This window comes from Pseudorca crassidens, chromosome 12, assembly GCF_039906515.1.
Source record: "Pseudorca crassidens isolate mPseCra1 chromosome 12, mPseCra1.hap1, whole genome shotgun sequence".
Classification (NCBI taxonomy): Eukaryota; Metazoa; Chordata; class Mammalia; order Artiodactyla; family Delphinidae; genus Pseudorca; species Pseudorca crassidens.
The window spans coordinates 83,046,124-83,065,040 of NC_090307.1; the positions used below are offsets into that span (position 1 = coordinate 83,046,124).

At 49.9% G+C, this 18,917-nt stretch overlaps 1 protein-coding gene across 9 annotated transcripts in view; it reads right to left on the bottom strand.

Moving 5' to 3' along the window:
- CUX2 (cut like homeobox 2) overlaps positions 1-18,917 on the bottom strand; it is a 261,518-nt gene that overhangs the window by 196,066 nt on the left and 46,535 nt on the right. The window contains exon 1 of one of the 9 annotated variants that reach the window (XM_067700855.1): positions 7,815-7,899. The exons of 6 other annotated variants lie outside the window; for them this stretch is intronic. Coding sequence is in view for 1 of the 3 variants with exons in the window: in XM_067700850.1 (XP_067556951.1) it covers positions 4,764-4,802 (39 nt within the window). In the remaining 2 variants the exon portion in view is untranslated. Of the gene's footprint in view, positions 1-4,763; positions 4,862-7,376; positions 7,772-7,814; positions 7,900-18,917 lie in introns of those variants that run through there. 2 more of the 9 variants (XM_067700854.1, XM_067700850.1) reach the window with 2 other exon arrangements.

The following is an 18,917-nucleotide window of genomic DNA, read 5'->3' on the forward strand; positions in this document are numbered from 1 at the left end:
TTGAAAGACAGTAGATGTTACTCCCATATAAATTCCCCCTCATTTCTCACCTTGTGGGAACTTCTAGAATCACTGGCTTCTCCATTTCACTGGGTGAGCCTTGGGGGTGCTTGACAAATATTCCCGGAGTTAAATTTAGACTTGAAGTGGGTGGACTTTGTACAGGGTGTCTGCCCAGGTGAGCACCCCAAAGTCAGGGATCCAGCTGCCTTGGACACCTTTGCATTGTCACTGCCTTGGGTGCTGCCTGGCACAAAGGGATTTTGTGTATAAGACCATTTATTTGCTTTCATTCTTACATAGTTTTAATATCAGGCATTTGTTTTCTCGTTGAGGTTTGCAGGTCCCACCCCAGGCCTTTCTGCTCCCTGTACTCTCTGACCCCCACCTGAAGAATGGGCATTTTGCCTGCCATGCAGACGCCTCCGTCCCTCCAAACTCCCCTAAGCCAGAGAGCATGTCGTAAATATGGTCGCAGCTGTGACATCAGGCCCTGCCCAGGTGAATCCTGCAGCTCCCTGGAACTCCCCGAGGCAATAAAAGAACTTAGCTGGGAACATGGAGAAAAGAATTATAAGTGACGTCTGCATGACATCTTCACCTGACTGAATTAGGCAAGGAATCTGAGGAAAGGGGTATGTGCCCCAGTCAAGTGTCAAAAAGGTTTCCGCAAAGGAGAAACTTATGTGGCCCAAGGACTCATATGACCCACATCAGGTGGGTGGGCTAGTGAGGAGTCTGTGGGTTTGGCCACAAAGGAGGAGGCTTGCCTGGTCTAACCAGGCCCTGTGGGTGATTCAAGGGAAGGGGTGAATGACACAGAAGAGTATACATTCGGGTGCACCAGTAAATGTTACAAAGAGCCTCAGTTTTCTCACCTGTAAAACGGGGGCAGTGCAGATTCAATGAGATGGTGTAAGTCAACACTTAGCACAATGCCTGGCTCACAATTAGTACTCAGCCAAGGGAGGAGGTGCAATGTATCATAATTGCTTCTGAATTTCAGACAGAACAAATGGGTCCTGATGCACAAAGCTCTCCATCAACCATTTTACCTGAGTCGCTGGCCAAACAAAGCCCAACAGCCCCTCTTCTGCCACAACCTCGCCCCTCCCAGTCCCCTCCCCTACACACTGGACAGTAGCTGGTCCCCCATCTACTGTGTGTGGTTCCCACACCTCCCTGCCTTTGAGCCTATGAACTCCTGGAACAGAAAAGTGTTTCCCACCCCTCCCCCTTTCTGTCACGCGTCAGCATTTCTTTCATTCAAGGCCCTTCTCTTGGAAGTCTTCCAGGATTGCTTCCATCAACATCCATCACCTGCTCCTTGGCACTCCCATGGCACTCTGCTCCTCTATCAGCAAGTAATACAAATTATTAGTTGTTAATATCATCACTGCAATCAGAGCTGCCATTAATTATCACCAAGAAATATTCTCAATTAATCCTCTGAATTACCCCATGCGGCAGGTATGCTCTCCCCACTTTACAGAGAAGGAAACTGAGTCAAAGAAAGGTAAAGCCACTTACACAAGGCCACCTAGCCAGGAGGTGACAGACACAGGCTTCAGTCTGGGCCTGTGTAGCGCCAAAGTCCTCACTTTTCTCCAGGTGAGCGCTGGAAAAGGCAGCTGAAGAGGTGGGAGCCCGTGTGCCCCATCTTGAGGGGACAGGGGGAGTGTGGTTGTGAGTTATAGGCCCTGGAGGGAGCAGCAGAGCTGTGCACGCGCAAGCACACACATGTACACACACACAGCTTCTTTCTGGCTTCCCCGAGTAGCCCTCTCCTGAACTTCAGAACATCTCCCCTTCACTGAGTCACCTTCCTGGGAGGAGGGGGAGAGAAATCAATATTCTGTTGCCTATCAACTCGGTTATCAAGTCAACCAGCACTGGCCCCCAAGGCCACAGCCAATCATTCCAAAACCCCCAAACCTCACTTCATTACAGTTATAAGAACATTTCCTTTTAATCACCCCCAAATATTTCTGAGGAGGCAGAAATAAATAAGACTGCCCGGGAGAAGACCAGACGCATCTTTACATGGAAAGGCACAGTGCAGCGTGCAGGGGCAGCAGACCCTGAGCTCAGTGGGGACCGTATGACCCTCAGCATGGCTCCTGGGTCTATTTTGGGGGCAGTGATGGGCCGCTCACAGGGCAGATCACCAAGGGTGGCTACCTAGAGGAGAGCAGGTCTCAAGACATGACAGCAAAAACCCAGCCAGGAGAAACACCAAGACAGAGTCCTGCTCACCCTCTGTGTGAGACAAATGGCCCCCCCACCCCTACCCCTTCCTTCTAAAGAGGAGTCAACATTCCCTGAGGGCCACACTGGGCTGCAAGCTCACGTGGTCTCAAAAAGGACAGCCAACATGAAGATCAAGGGCTGAAATGGGAGTCGAGGTGAGTGGGGTGGGGAGCCATTCTGTGATCTTGAGGGTGTCTCTGAAGCTCACTGCGCTGCTATTTCCTCCTCTAGTAAATAGGAATGGAGTTTATAATCCCTCTCTACCTGGTGACTCTGAACACAGCATGGTAGTAATGATAATGGTGAACAGTCAATGAGCGCTTGCTGTGTCCCAGGCCCTTTCCTTAAACCCACTGTGTGAATGATCTCATTTTACAGACAAGGAACGAGTAGCACAGAGAGGTGAAGCAACTTGTCCCACGTCACACAGCCAGAAGGGCACAGAGCTGGGATTTGAACCTGGGAAAGCCCAGCTTCTGAACTGAGCCCCTACCCCCTTTCCCATCTCCTCACTGGCCTCCTGAGAGGCCCAAGTCTTTGGGATCCAATTACAAATGAACAGTTCAGCAAGATGAGTCCTGGGATTCCCTTTGGACCCTGCTGACCCATGACCTCCCATGAGCCATCCTGGGATTTGGCTTCTAAATTAAATCCTTAATGCCCCAAATCCACTAACAAGCACTTATTAGGTATCTCTCAAGTTATTTATATTATGTACGGGGCAGGAGAGAGAAAGGTAAGAAATGAAACTGGCCTGTCAGGGATTCTGGCCTACTTGATGTGAACACAATGCAGCCAGGATGCAGCTGAATTAGATACAAAGCAGGAAAAAAGATGATTGGTGCTCCGAGAGAGAGAAAAATGCAAAAAAACGATAAAGGCAAAAGGAGAAGAAGACTATAGATAGAAGCTATGGAGCTCAAGCAGGACTTGAAAGGCAGGTAGGTTTGGGATACGCAGAAGGGAGGAGACCACTCCAGGTGGTCAGAACAGCTTGGGCAAGTGCAAGGATCCAAGCTGGTCCAAGTAGAGTGAATCCTGGGACTTTTGCTAGAGCTACTAGGAAAAAGGGGCTTTCTTTCCCTGAGAGTTGCCATGCTGGTGAAAGAGAGCTGTCAGGGGAGAACCCTGGCTGAGAACAAAAGTCACCCACACAGAGGAAAGCTGAGCTAGGAGACGAGTAGGATGAGATAACATTTGAGCTGCAGGATACAGCCATGCCTGAAGCCAGATAACCTGGAACTTTCAGGTCATGTGAGCCAATAAAAATCCTTTTTGATTTAAGCTGGCACCAGGTGAGTTTCTCTCATACAAACACAAGAGTCCTGCCCATTACAGTAGAGAGTGGCCCCAAATTCTACCTCACTGTGACATAATCCCTGAAAAGTCTATTCGAGATTCACACATCATCAGTTCTTCTCTTTCACTTGAGTCCACAAGGCGTCTCCCTGCATCCCGGCACTGAGCACAGAAAATATTCACTGAATGAATGACATTCCCCCCACAGTCAATGCTTACCTGTCCGTCAAGGTCATATTCACTGCCTCGAACCCATTCCCTGGTCTTTGAGGTGTGGGATAGTGTCTCAGTTTTCTGCCATCACCCTACCTCTGGCCATCACAATCACAGTTAAGCGATTAACTCCAGGAAATGTTCCATGCACCCACAGCTCTGCAAAGTGTGCATCTCTGAAGGGGAGGTGCCTAGATCAGGCCCCCTCTTCTGTGGGAAGCTGCCACGTTGTCCCTGAATCCAATCACTCCCTTAGCTGCAGTAAACTCAGGAGCATGATCCATCCACCCATCCAAAGAGCACTTGTTGAGCAATTACTACACACCAGACACCTTTTGCTCAAAGCGTCTGAATGAGTCTGGTTATAGAAATGAGCATGGGGGCAAAAACCCTGGGGAGTTTCTCTTCCGTGAAACAAAGAGGCTCCGCCCACACAAGCAGATAAGACCCTGAAGATAAGAGTAGTGTCCCCCACTAGACGGGAAACTTACAAACTTATCTGCTGCCAATAATAATAAAATGTTTTCCTCCTCATAAAAATACCCCCTTCCTTGCAGACCTCAAGACATCGAATTTGAACCTTCTCGATATCTCTGTTAAACTGGCAAGGAATGTTCCCTTGCAAAAAGATGAAATAAGAATCATAGTAATAACAACAACCTTCTTAAAAAACCGTTTACCATGCCAGATGCCAGGCTAAATGTTTTAACTACATTTAAACTACATTTAACTACATTTTAACTACATATTCCTTTGAACCCTTGCTACAACCCTAAGAAGTGGGGAATTGGAGGCTCAGAGAGGTTAAGTAACTGGCCTGAAGTCACGGAGCAACTGAAGGAACCAGAATTTCTACCCAGATCTGGAAGATTCCAAAACATCTCCGGCCCTCAGCTTTTTCCTTTGTAAAGTAGAAATAAGTAGGACTTACTTCAAAAGGTGTGTACATACACTAGATGAGATAATGCCCATAAAGTGTTTTAGGACACAGCCTTACTCACGTGAAGGGCTTTGCCCAGCCAAATGGAGTATTTCATCATCAGTGTGCCCCTGACATGGTTTAAGGCAGGTGGGCTCAGGGCACCATGCGGTGTCAGGCTGGGGGAAAGCAGCCCTCTGTACTCGGCTCTCCCCTCTGCTGTCTGCCGCCAATGCTCAGATGTCAGTTGCCTTTTGACAAGTGCACAAAACAGTTTAGGGTGCCCACAGCCACCACAAGCCCAAGCTTGCTGGATCCACCCCGGCAGGGAGAACTGCCAGGTGGCTCTCTTGCCGGTTGGCTCTCACCCCTGGCTGCTGCCCAGAGTGACTTAACCGAGTCTGTACCCGCCTTGCCAAATCGTTGGAGGAGAGACAGCATAGCATTTGACCCAGCCCACCCATGCAGAATACCCACCCCACAACCCATGCCATGATGCCCTGGGCACTCCCAGTCAGATGCCTGGCACACAGCAGCTGCCTGTTGGCACAGAGTGGGCAAAGCTGCAGAAAGAGTGGGTTACAAGTTGTGTTTTAAAAAAAAGAAGATGGTATTGTGTGCTGACGGGATATTTTAATCTGGGTTCAGGCATTCCAGAAATAACAATGATAGCTCATGCTCTACAGCACTTAATCTAACCTTTTATGTAAAGTAAGAAATTTAACCCTCACAACATCTCATGCAGTAGGTACTATTGTTAGCCCAATTTTACAAGTAAGAAAACAGGCACAGACAGGATGACTTGCCCATGATCACAATGCAAGTAGGACACAATGAACCCGGCTGTCAGCCCATGTAAAACTGCTGTGTTCAAGAAAGGCCCCAAGGTAACAACTGAGAGACAGCCCTGAGGCTGTCGGGCACAATTCCCATTTACAGATGATAAGACTGAGGCTCAGAGAAGCTGACCAACACACTCAAGGCCACACATAGCATTTGAAGCCAGGCTCCCGAATTACATTTCGCACTACTTCCTGATTATACTGAATTTTGCACAGTACCTGGTTTCTACTCTGTAAAATCCAGCTCTCTCATACCAGCCACCCTGTCCTGCATAGGGTGATACCACAAGACAAATCCCAGTGACAAGCAGGTGAGCTGGAGGGAGACAGGGATTAAAAAGTGGTTCCTCTGGTCCCGTAGAGAAGCTCTCTGGCCACCAGGTTCCCTCAGGGGGTGGGTTTTCTGCCCTAGAGAAGCAATTATAGAAGGTTGAGCCCTGTGGGTGGCAGGGCTCAGGGCTGCTGTGGCCCCTGCGGAAGCTCTGATCACCTCCAGGGCTAGGGCCGGAGCCCCCACTACCCAGCTCGGGGCAACCAAGCCCAGGGCGCCAGCCTCCCCCCAGGCAAGACCAACAACTGTCAACCAGGGGCTCTCATTGCCAGGGGTAGGCACGCCCTGAAAAAGCACATTCTGTTTCATAAAATAACTTTATATTTAGAAAGCAGCACCCAGAAACAAAGCATCCATTGCTCACATGGCCCAAGCTGCAGGGGCAAAGCTCAACAACACCACAGTGGGAGCAGAGTGGGTTCAAAACGGCGCCATCCTCAGAGGCACCTGGAAGTTTCCTGAGTCTCTGACTGGAGTCGGGGCCAGGTGGGAGTCTGGCAGCCTGTCAACAGTGCTGGCCCACTGTATTCTCGAACCCAGGAAGGTGTGTGACAGGCTGAGTTACCCAAAGACAGCTCTGCCAGGGACTCCAAACGGGAGAGGATGGGAGAGTGCCACACACGCTCTCACATGCAACACATGCACCCTCGACATGTTACATTCTCTCACATGCGTGCACGCACACACAGCATGGCTTACGCTCTCACATGCAATGGGTGCTCACATGCAACATGCCTTCATGTTCAACATGCACACAACACGCTCTCACACAACATACTCACCCACGAGACACTCTCCGCTACACATGAGCATGTGTTCAAATGCATGCTCACACACTCACACACTCCTATTACACACACGGTCATACTCACATGTGCACACACACGGCTGTATGGATGCACACAGACCCACAAAGACCCACAGTCACGCACCCATGTGCCCCTCCAAGATGCTCACACACATCCACGCACAGATAGAAAAAGACACGCAGGGCCACAGAGAAACATGCCCAGACCCAGACCCCGCCACACCCATGACCACCTCCCAAAGGCACAAGGACAACACAGAAAGACACACACACAGACAAAGAGTCACACCCAGTATCGCACGTGGACAGCCCTTGCAAAGCCGTAATGCACGCAGAAAAAGACACACGGAGACCCAAACCCGCCACACACACCTGGCTGGACACATATAAGGGCACAGGGACACATACACAGTCACAGCCTCCTGCTCTCACGCCCACAGGTTCTCCCCACCGATGGCATGTCCTGGCGCTTACCCTGGGCAGGGGCGTCCAGACACAGGCGGCAGTGCCGTCTTTCCAGCCCCAGCCTGGCAGCCTGAGCCCACTCCAAGGGCCTGTCACACAGCACCACCGGCAAGTAAAGAGCGAATGTGCAAAAATAAAGCCGAAAGGCTGCGATAAAGCAGTCCCCTTCCCACAGGACTCCGCGCTGACGCAGGTTCTGCTCTCTGCAATAAACATTTTCATTCTAATTTTAAAAGACATTAGCATTACCTCTTTGGCTCTCCATCCAGCCAGACGGTACCTCGCCTGCTGGGCCACCCGCCGGCCGTACTGGGCAGCAAGGGGACGGACGCAGGGTCCCAGGCCTTACGCCCTACGCCTACAGGTCACCCGGCATGAGGGGTGCTGACCCAGGGGCCTGCTGGCCACCTGGCTTTTATTTTACATCATCCCTGCAGAATCCCACTGATGCTACACCCAATAAAGCAAAGAGATATACCCCCAAACTTCCTCTGGAGAACTCTGTCTCGCTCCAGCCGGGATCCCTGCGGATCCAGTCGTGCCATCCAACATGAGCACCACACACTAGGAAGGCAGCTTTCAAATGATGGCTATGCCCCCTGACAAATGGCAGGCTCGGTGTGAACTGGGGCACCGTCCTCCACCTCCCACCCCACAGCTCGCCCTGCCTGCAAACTCAAGCCTCACCTCGCACCTCCCAGCCGTGACTCAATCTGGATTTCCAGGCTTGGCAAGGACTTAAGGGAGAAGGGAAACCACAGACTAGTTTGTGAAAGACAATGAGCTATTTTTATGAGCTCAGAGGCCTAGACCCAAAATACAGCCTCCAGCCTCAGCTCTTGCCCCATCCTGCTCACCCTTAAGGTCCCAGGTACTCTGAACAGGTGATTTCTGCAAAGCCACCTCCGAGCCTTTGCCCAAGCTGTTCCCTCCTCCTAGAACACTTTCTTGTCTCTTTGCCAGAGCTGTACCTGGTGATCCTTCAGGTCTCAGCTTCCAAGTCACTCCATACCATATTGTTGGGGGTCCAGGGATCCCATGTTGTCCCATGTTGAAGGGGGCAACCCAGTTCCTGCCTTTACTGAGATATAATGTAGGTGGCCTCCTTCCAGAAGTTTCCTAGGCCTCCCAGACTGTGTTGAGCACCTCTCCTCAGCTCCCATGGGCTCCTGGGCTCCCCGCTTAAGGGACAGCTCTCCCCAAGCTGGTTCTACCCACCTGTCCCTGGGTCTGTCTCCAGTAGCTATGGGGACTAGGGACTCCCCAAGCGCAGGGGGCAGTCTGCCGTGTCCCTCCAGGTCTCCCTGCACCGGGCACAGCATTAGCCCAATAGGTGGCTGCTGAGTGAGTAAATGAACAAAGAGCTCGTGCTGGCTGAAGCACCATGGCTCACAGCCTTCCTCCTCCACAACCAAAGACAGAGACCAGGAAAGGGAGACCTAAGTAAGTCCTTGCTAGAGAGACGATGTGACACTGGCTCTGGCTGGCTCGCAGCTCTTATCTGCTCTGCCCTGGGGCTGGAGGGGGCTGTACCCAAATGTTTCCACATTGCTATGTTAGCAATCAAGGCTCCACAGGCCCCCGAGCATAAAAATGTGGGATGAAAAAGAGAAATGTCAGCAGATGGCTCACAGCAGCCTCAGAGCCCTCCCTCTGGGGCCTCTTGGATCTTCCTGCATCGGTCCTCTACTGGGTAGTCCCAATGCCACGGCCCGGCTCAGGCCCCCTCCCCACGACACAGGCCTGGATGACTGCAGTAGCTCCTCCTGGTCTCACTGACTCTGATCTTACCCCCTCACAATTCCTCCTCTCCAGGGTGGCCTGAGGGCTCCTTGCAAAAGGTAAATGGCTTCAGTCACTGCCACTCCAGGCTCAAACCTCTCCATGGCTTCCTGCAGCTCTTAGAATTAAACCCCTAAATCCTCACCCTGAGCCTCCAGGAAAAGTCCAATCTCTACGTGGTGGCCCAGGAGGTCCTGCCTGATCTAACATCCACCACCAGCTCCAAGCTGACCTTGATCTCCAACTGAATGAGTCACCAGTCCCCAGTGTCTGTGCCAGTGCCCATGCTGTTCCCTGTGTCTGATGCTGTTCCCTGGTGTAAAAGAATGGCAACCCTAATTCCCTGCCCGGGAAACACATCTTTCCAGACTTGCGGCAAAGAGTTTCTTTGAGGCTCCTTCCCAGCTCCTGACTCTAAGCCCCTGCACAGCAAGTACCCAGTGCCGAAGAAACCTCCATCTTGTGCTGTCATGGGTGGTCTTCTCTCCCTGGTGACCCTCCTGAGAGCAGGAGTCCCATTTTATTTGTCTAGAGGCTACCCAGATCTGGCCCAGAGTAGACACATTAATATGTATTAGTGATTACTGCTGTGATGAATATATTTTTCAAGCTCCCTCTGTGGCCTGGTGCCTTGCTCTAAGCTCTTGTATTAGTTTGTTTCTAATAAATCAAGCCAAAAGGAAAGATCCAGATGCCTCAGCTTCCTCTGCAACTCCCCATGCTCCAGTCTGAAGGTGGAACGCTTGAGGGTTAGCATGCGAGCAGAGGAAGGAAGGCCCTCCTACCAGAAATGACACAGGAAGTGGGGGAGATGACAGGGCTCACCACCCCAAGAGAGGCACCTGAGTATCTGAGTACATGATCCATCCAGAACAATGTGGGTCTTCATTCCAAGGCTACCTTGTGGGTCTCAGGGGACTCCCACAGGTCTGAGGCTCCCACATCACCTTCCTTGGGCTCCTGTCAGCAGTCGGGACAGGGTTAGCATGAGGTAGGCTATGTGTTCTTTTAAAGACAGGTGGGACTCTGAGGAAGGGACAGGAAAGACCCTCAGCACAGGGTCCCTAGGGGTGCTGGGCTCTGCCACATGGGTTGGCAAGACCCTACTTTTAGGGCTTAACACTTTATCTTGCGGCCAACATCTACCCTCGTCTGGCTGGGTCTCTTGGACAATTCCAGCTCCACTCATACACCTGCCCAATGGCTGAGCTGCCCCTGCTTTCTGAAGGGAAAGAGGAGGCTGGAGACACAACTAAACTGGGAAGAGGGACAGGTGAGAGGAAGGCTGTGTGGCCTCAGGCAACTGACTTTATCTCTCTGAGCCTCAGTTTCCTCATCTCAAAAATGTAAGTAATAAAAGCTCCTGAGATCCCACACAGGGAGTACCCAACACGGGGTCTGGCCTCCCACTCTGCTCCATGCATAAGGGTCATTATGGTGATATTTTGGGCAAACCCAACTGGCTTCTGAAGAGCAGGAAGAAAGGCCAGAGGGGAAGAGAGCAGCCCAGGGAGGACAAAGAGCCTTGGCCCAGGCAGCTGGGGAACTTGAGACCATGGTCCCACCTCCCCATACCCAGAGAGGTTCCACTTTGGACCTTCTGGGCAGCTGCGGGAATGTAAACCAGGCTCTGGCTCTGGTGATGATAAAGCTCTGAGTGTCAGGCAGCTCTTGGCTCTCCACACTGTGAGGCGAGGCTCAGTGGCACGGATAATTCAGGGGCTGTCACTCATCCATGAGACACTCTTATCAGGTGTGGTCGAGCCCCTCAAACTGTCTCCTGCCCCTGATTCACTGCTAGCTCTATTTGGCTTTGGGGGTTGTGAAACTTCCCGGCCCCTGCACCCTTGCTGGAGCAAAGGGTGGGGTGGGAGCTCAGGTCCGGCACCCTGGGGGCAGCTCACGGCTCCAGCACAGAACAGACCCACCAGAGCCGCCACGATTTGTGTGTGGGGGTTCCCTCCAGCCCAGTTTCAGTGTCAAGCGCTTTAGACCAGCATTTCCTGACTCTGCACAGGTCTGGAGTAGTGTGTCCCCTATTATGGCTTCAAGATCTTGAAAGGGGGCAATAGTGTTCAAAGCAGACAAAACAGAGGTTGTGAGTTCCCTGGGGTCATGGAGAGCAATAATAATAATAGTAATATCAATCAAACATTAATAGTAACAGCTCTAACTTACTGAACACCAGCTTTATGCTGGACCTTATGCTGGGTCCTCCACTAGCATTCTCTCATTTACTCCTCAGTACAGCCCTTCAGGAAGGTAGCATTCCACTTATTTTACGAACGAGGAAACATTTAACATGGTGAAGGCACTTCCTCCATTATCCTATTTTCCAGACTAGGAAACAAAGACCCAGAGAAGGCAAGCCACTTGCCTGAAGACAGCAGTTAACAGACCAGAATTTAATCCCAAGGTTACCTGACCTTCATGCTCTTAGCCACAGCTGTCTCCTTCCGAACAAAATCCATGCCAGTCATTCAACAAACAGTTGCTGAGCCTTTAAGAGACTCCAGAGAGTGGCTGGGGAGACTACAGGGAACATGATGAGTCCCCGCACCCTTGCAGGTGACCAGCTAACGGGGGAAAGACAGACACAGAAGTTTCCCTCACTCCCAAGGGCGGCAAGCGTCAGGTAAGGAACTGAGGGGAGACTTTATAACAAAGAGAGTCTACCTTCTCTCAGAGATCAAGAGAGCTCTCCTGGTTAAACATGATGCTTTCCAGGCTGCAAAAACTTCTGGTTCTGAGGGGCAAGACAGACATTCGCTGGACAATCACATAAATTCTTTCTATCGCTTAAAATGGTGGGTGCCACCAAAGGGTCAGGCACTATAACCAGGGCCCAGCAGGAAGACACATATCCCTGTTCCCTGTCCCCACAGACCCTCCAAGCAGGAGGCAACAGCAAAAGTTACTTTCCTGGTGGAAAAGCCAGGCTCCTGGTATGACCCTCACCTCCTCCTGCCAGCTCAGGCCCCCCCTCTCCTGACCTCCCAGCCACAAGGAGGAGGCTGGGGCAGCTCACGTGGGCCCCAGACAGAGCCTCTGCTTCGCCTCTTTCACGTGTCTCTTGGAATTATTGATTCTGCCACTGGAACAGCCAGGATAATTTTGCTCAGCTTCAAATACCTGGTTCTCATGAATTCCTTGGCCAGAAGGTTATAAAGTTTCCCCTAAAACATGGGGGAAAGATTAAGCCTGCTTATGGTTAATAATACACTGTACCATGTCCATCAAGCTGCCTGTCTGCTATTGAAAGTTTGCTATTAGCTACTTATTTAAACAGCCTTGCAAGTCTTCCAAGGAAAGTGCAGTCATGCATTTTCCCCTCCTTGCTGGTGCAAATGACTACAGACAAACATCAATTCGCTCTGCAGATCACAGTCACAGTAAATAAATTTTTCAGGAAGCTCGAGATCCGCACAAAGGCTCCGCCAAGCTCCCATTTCACACAACATCAATGTTTGGCCTCCGAGAAATAAAAGTTCTAAGGTGTCCGTCACTAGGGCAAAATTATCAACTGTCAAGTCACTTTTAAGAGAGAGAATAAGGAGCATTTTAAGGAGACATTTCCTCCTGCAGGAAAAAAAAAACAAAAACATAGATGGACAGGCATTACACCCACAAACTAACCATTGGCACTTTCCCCCTAAAAGCCCAGGTGTCCATCCCCCAAACCTCTGGCCCTTGACCCACTGCCTCTGGGCAAGCAGAAGCAGCCAAGCTCAGAGCAGCCACTTCTGGCTGAGTTCAGTGACTTCAGTGACTCAGGCTTTGGGTTATTTTTACTTTGTCAAAGTGGGGTTTTTTTCCCCCCACTACTTTTAGAAGTGGCAGACAAGGCTTGTCTATTATAAAATATTTGTTGCAAACACACACACACACACACACACACACACACACTCTCTCTCTCTCTCTCTCTCTCACTTGCTCACCACCCCACAAACAGTTCCTGTCTGTGTGAAAATCTCAAGTGGCTGTGGTGTGTGGGACAGGAGACAGGGAAGCTGAGACACCCTCCTGAGCAAACCAGGGTTATGTAACGCTCTGGGCCTTGTACTCAGCACAATTCTGCTGGAGTCAGGAACCCGGAGGAGATGCCATTTTACAGATGGGGAAACCGAGGCATGGAGGAGCCTAAGGAAGGGAGATGGAACCAGAGAAGTGGACTTGGACATACCTGCATTCAAATCTCAGCTCCACCACCTACAGCTGCGTGGCCTTGGGCAGGCTTAAACCTCCAGGAGCCTCAGTTTCCTTATCTGTAAAATGGGGACGGCAGCAGTCTCCAATGCACAGGATCACTGTGAAGATTAGCTTCTAAATACACATTCATTAGTTTTACGATAAAGGGCTCAGACCCTCCTATCCAATCGCTGGCAGGAACCCAGGCTGGATTTGAGAGGAGAGAGCACTGTTCTTGGAGCACCACATCCAGCCCTGATTCTAAGCTTGTAACTTCAAGTCATGGCTGTCCTCTCAGTCCCAGATTCTCTGTCCAAACAATAAGACCCTGGACTCACGAGTCTCTAGCATTAAAATCCTTATGTGATGTCTTCACAACCACCTCGAAGGGAAGGTGCTGTTATTATCCCCAATTTACAGAGAGGAAAACTGAGGCTCAGGGAAAACCAAGTTTTCAAAAACCAAGGAAACTCGAACAACCGCAGACCTTAGCTCAGCCTCTGCTCCTCCTCCCAAAAGCAGTAAAGACCCCAAGTCTCAGTTTTTTCCGGCAGCATTTAAGACTAACACTTGGAGCCCTTTTTCCTGCCCACGGTTGAGGGAGTCATCCCCACACCCCCTTCCCACTTCCCCAAAGAACTCCTAACAAAGCTCACAGTGAGAAGGACACGTGCTTGCAGCATTTTCTGAAACCGTCTGTACTGAGCTGAAGAGCGTTCCCCACGCCCACACACAAATTCATGTCCCGACTACAGCCAGAACCTCCGATTATGACCTGATTGGGAAAAAGGGTCTTTGCAGATGTAGTTAGAAAGATGAGGTCATACTGGATTAGGGTGAACCCCAAATCCAATGACTATTGTCCTTATAAGAAGAGGAGAGGACACACAGAGAAAGGACAGCCATGTGACAATGGAGGCTGAGATCGGAGTGACACAACTGCAAGCCAAGGAGCACCAAGGACTGCCGGCCACCACCAAAAGCTGAAAGGGATGAGGAAGGATCCTCCCTTAGAGCCTTCAGAGGGAGCGTGGCCCTGCTGACACCCTGATTTCAAACTTCTGGCCTCCAGAACCGTGAGACAACAAATCTCTGTTGTTTTAAGCCACCCAGCTGGTGGTAATTTGTCATGGTAGCCCTAGGAAACTAATATAATGCTATTCTATGAAAAGTGCATAAAACCATGGGTGACAATTGTCTGGGCTTTGGGAAAGTTCCAGCCTGGCTGGGGTAAAAAATCAAAATGGGCCCTGTCAGTTGGGCTACCAAGATGAGGTGGCCCAATCCTGTATCCCTCAATGGCCCCATGGAGTTTCTCCCTGTACTAGAGGGGCTGCACAGGGAGTACAGGCCATCCGGTTACACTTGACCTTGGCCAGCAATGACCCCAGCTGTGTCTCCTCCAGACCTTCGTGGAAAGGGCATGGCTGAGTCAGGAAATTTACCTTGGCAGCTTTCGTGCTGTAAATATCACTTCCCTCCCTGAACAGTAACACGAGGCCAACCTCCCAGAATTATTTATTGCCAGCTGCCTCTTACCGAGGCCATTCTCTGTTCCAGCACTGTACCCAGTCGCCCTGCCCCTGGCTGGAGTGGACTCACTGACTCTTTTGGCAACCTTCCCAGGTGAGTCTAAAAGAGTGACCCCTTACACTGGTGTGCAAATTGAGGCTGCAAGTGGCTCCAATTAGCCAGGACATGGCACAGCCAGACATAGACCCCAGTTTGTTGGAGTCCATCACCCGTGCCCCTAACCCAGAAGACAAAGAAGGCGGTAACATACAGAGAGGCCTTGGCACACAGTAGGAGCTCCATAAATGCTGATGCTTGTGTTGGAACCTTCAGTTTGGTGATGGCACTGTTTCTCAGCACCTCCCCTGAGATAAGCGAGAGAAGCGAAGAGAGCCCCAAACTAGTCTTTACTAGTTTGGGAAAAGGAAAAGGAAAAGGAAAGAAAACCAGTAGTCGGTATCTGTGTTAAGCAGATTAGACTGTGGCACCTCTGAAACACCACTGGACTAAATAAGAGAGTTCTATCTTGAACACCAGGGGCCTTGTCCCCCTGGGAATACTCACGAGCTCTGGGTGGGGGTGGGGGTTCGGGGGTTTTGCTGTTCCCTGTAAGGCGCTGGCTCAGGGATCTTTTCATTTGACACTCACTGAAGCCAAGGATGCCAAGAGATGGGGAAGGGGGAAATCACCCCTATGTTACAGAGGAGACCGTGGAACAGAGAGGTAAAGGGGCCTCCCCCAAGTGGCCCAGCCCAGAACCCAAGTCAGAAATCCAGCTCACCCAAAATGCCCCCTTATCTGGCCCCTTGCCAAGCTCTGTCACTTTCCCATCAGACATTCACCAATGTCCTGAATCTATCCACTTCTATCCAAGTCCACTCCCACGACTCTGCTCCAGTCCCCAGTGATCGCTCACCAAGATGCTGCAGTACCCTCCACTTGGAGGCTCGCCTCTGCCCCCCTCCACTCCACACAGCTGCCAGAACCACTTTTCTCAAATATAAGTCTATCTGCACCACTCCTCTGCTCAAAACCCTCCATGGCTCCCCATCATCCTCAAGATGCAGTCCAAATTCCTTACCCACCTATGAGTCCCCCTGGGATCCTTCTAGCCTACTCTGGGCTGTCTTAACAGAAAAAGATACTGAGGGCCAGAGTGACTGGGTTCTGCTTTATGCCTGTTTAATGTTAAAGTATTACCATCCTGGTTACAGTTCCCCAAAAGCACCTGCACACTCTAACCTCTGAGACTTTGTACCTGTTGTTCCCTCTCCCTGAAATGTCCTTCCATCCTCTGCTTCCCACTCACCTGGCAAAAGCCCAGTCATCTTTCAGCTCTCAGCTTAGGCGCTGCCTCCTGCAGAAAGCCTCCCGGGCCCCCTGGATGTCCTCTAATATAGCATGTGCCATGCTGCTCAGGAAACCAACAGCTAAGCAGAACTCAGGTCCAGGAGATCACATGCCCCAGGGAGCCATGTCAGGGCATATAATTCAGGAAGGGGGCTTTGCTCCTTTCGGCATACTCTGCTCAGAGCTCTGAACCTCAAGGCAGATAGATCAGAGTTCCCAATTAGACCTCAGATACTGCCAGTGGTTTTTGTTTCCTACAGTGTGTTATGTTTTCTTATTATCCCCATTATTATCCCCATTTCTCAGATGAGGAAAGTGAGGCTTGAAAAAGAGAAATCACTTGCCCCAGCTCACAGTCTGGTGATGTGCAAGGCAAGGACTCCACTTCAGCATTGCCGGACCTTGCTGCAGAATCTGTGCCCTTGACCACCACATCACGGGGCAGAAGACACCCTTGAAAACAGCAGCTGTGCAAGACAAATCAAAGGAACTATAATCACCACCACAGGATGCTAGAGGTGGGAAGGACTACACCTCCACCTGGAACAATGCCAGTTCCTTTTCCATCCTGTGCCTCAGTCTTCCCACTTGTAAAGCTGGTATAATAACACCAATACTGCAACATCCTCGCATAAGGCAAAGGAGTGGGGTGGGGAGGGGGTCATGACTCCTGAGGTCAGCAGGTCACTTAGGAGCAGCCAGGTGGGAAGCCTAGGTTTACTCTCAGCCACCTCTCCCCTACAGAGCTGTCAGTCACTTAAGAGGTCATCCACAGGGCCCAACTAAGTGGTCAGACATCATGTGACTGTGCATGAGGGAAGTGAGCTTCCTGGCTCTGCCCAGCATTCAACCCGCACAAACTCAGAGATGCATGTCTAGAGGAAAGAACTCAGGGTTTGGGGCCAGACACTCTCAGGTTTGTGTCCCACCTCTACCACCTGCCAGCTGTGAGTCTTCAAACAAGTCCCTTAACCTCTCTGAGCCCGTTTCCTTCCCTGTAAAATGGTGACGTCACATCCATCTACTTCACGAAGCTGCTGTGAAAACTTGAGTTACTGTACCAGAGTAGGGGTTCAGCCCACTGTATCTCTCATAATTAATCAAGTGCTTTCAGTCCCTCATTTTTTTACACTGAACTTCTTATTGTGAGATAATTGTAGATTCAATGCAATTATAACAAAGAATACAGAGAGATCTCCCATACTTTTCAGCTACTTTTCCCCTTGGTAATAACTTACAAAGTTGTAGTAAAATATCACAACCAAGATACTGACACTGACATAGTCAACATACAGAACATTCCCATCACCATAAGGGTCCTCACACTGTCCTTTTATAACCACACCTACTTCCCTTCCTGTTCCCATTCCTAATCTGTTCTCCATCTCTGTCTTCTCAAGAATGCTATATAAATGGAATCATCTAGTATGTCATCTTTTTTGAGACTGGCTTTTTTTACTCAGCATAATTCCTCCAAGATTCATCCAAGTTGTTAGTGTATTGATATAGTTCATTCCTTTTTACTGCTGAGTAGTGTTCCATGGTACGGATACACCATAGTTTGTTCAACCACTGACCAGCTAAAGAACATCTGGGTTGCTTCTACTTTGGGGGTCTTATGAATAACGCTTCTGTGAACATTCACATGCAAGTTTTTGTGTGAACTTCAGTTAACATTTCTCTGGGATATGGTCTTTCATTCTTAAACCCCTACATTCATATAATTTCATTCATTCAACCAAGATTTACTGAGCACCTACTATGTGCAGGAGCTGTTCTCGGTGCTGAGGACAGAGCAGCAAACGAGGCTGACAAAGGCCCCTGCCCTCTCAGGTAATACAAAACTGAATAATTGTGCAGACAGCTTACAGCAAAGTCCACTGTACAACAATACACACAGAAATGGATACAGTTCTCTGATTCATGATAAAATCAGCAGATGCTCCCATGAGCTAGGTCAAGTGCTAAGCACTTGAGTGCATTTTCTCAAGGAAAAAACATTATCTTCTGGTGAAACCTGCACTGCCTCAAGATGAAGCGACAAATCAAGGGGCCAGAACACTCTGTGGCAACTCTTCATTCAGGGTGTTTTCTTTAGGAAGCTCCTTGTCATACTGGAACGAACCTATGATGTTCCCATTTCATAGGCCTTAGGAAGCACCAACACTATCACCTGACAGCCTGAATAACAGTAAGCAACATTTTCTGAGAATTTACTGCACATGCATCATCACTTTTAATCCTCATAAACCATAAACTACTCCCGGAGATAACAGCACTACTAGCCCATTTTACAGAAGAGGAAACTGAGGTTACAAGAGGCTAAGCAACTTACCAAAGGGAATACAGCTGAGAAGGGCAGAGCCAGGAGATGGACCCTCAAGGACAGAGGAAGGTGATTTGATTACCTAAAAAAGGAGTGCTCTTCCTCTCTTGGTTCCGCACCCACTTCTGTGATGTTAACTGTTTTCCTCTCCCAGGAACCACACACCTCATTAAAGGCCCTGGGCAGTGACAGTTTCCAATACAAATTGGACAGTTCCTCATTAACTATGAAAGACCTAAATGCTGATCACCTCAATCAATATGTTCTAAGCTCTCAACATTATAAAAAGAAATAATCGGGTCAGCTGAACCTCTTCCTTGTGATCAAAATGTTTCTGTCCTCAGTGCACCTTTGGCCACTCGATTCCAAACACCAGTGCGTTCAGCATTTTCTCCATCATGAAATAAACTTCATCTCAAGTCCTGAACTCCTGACATCCACTGCTCTTGTGACAATAAAAATGCCAGCAAAGATATAATAGGAATATTTAACCTCCAATGTCACCAGTGTCTTCAGTAGCTGCAGAGAGCTTGTTCTTACTCACCAACAGGGGATTGGCAGCTAGGGGACGATAACTGTGCCCATTCTCAGAGAGGCCCCAACATGGCGCTGTGTTGCTTCTGGATTAAGTA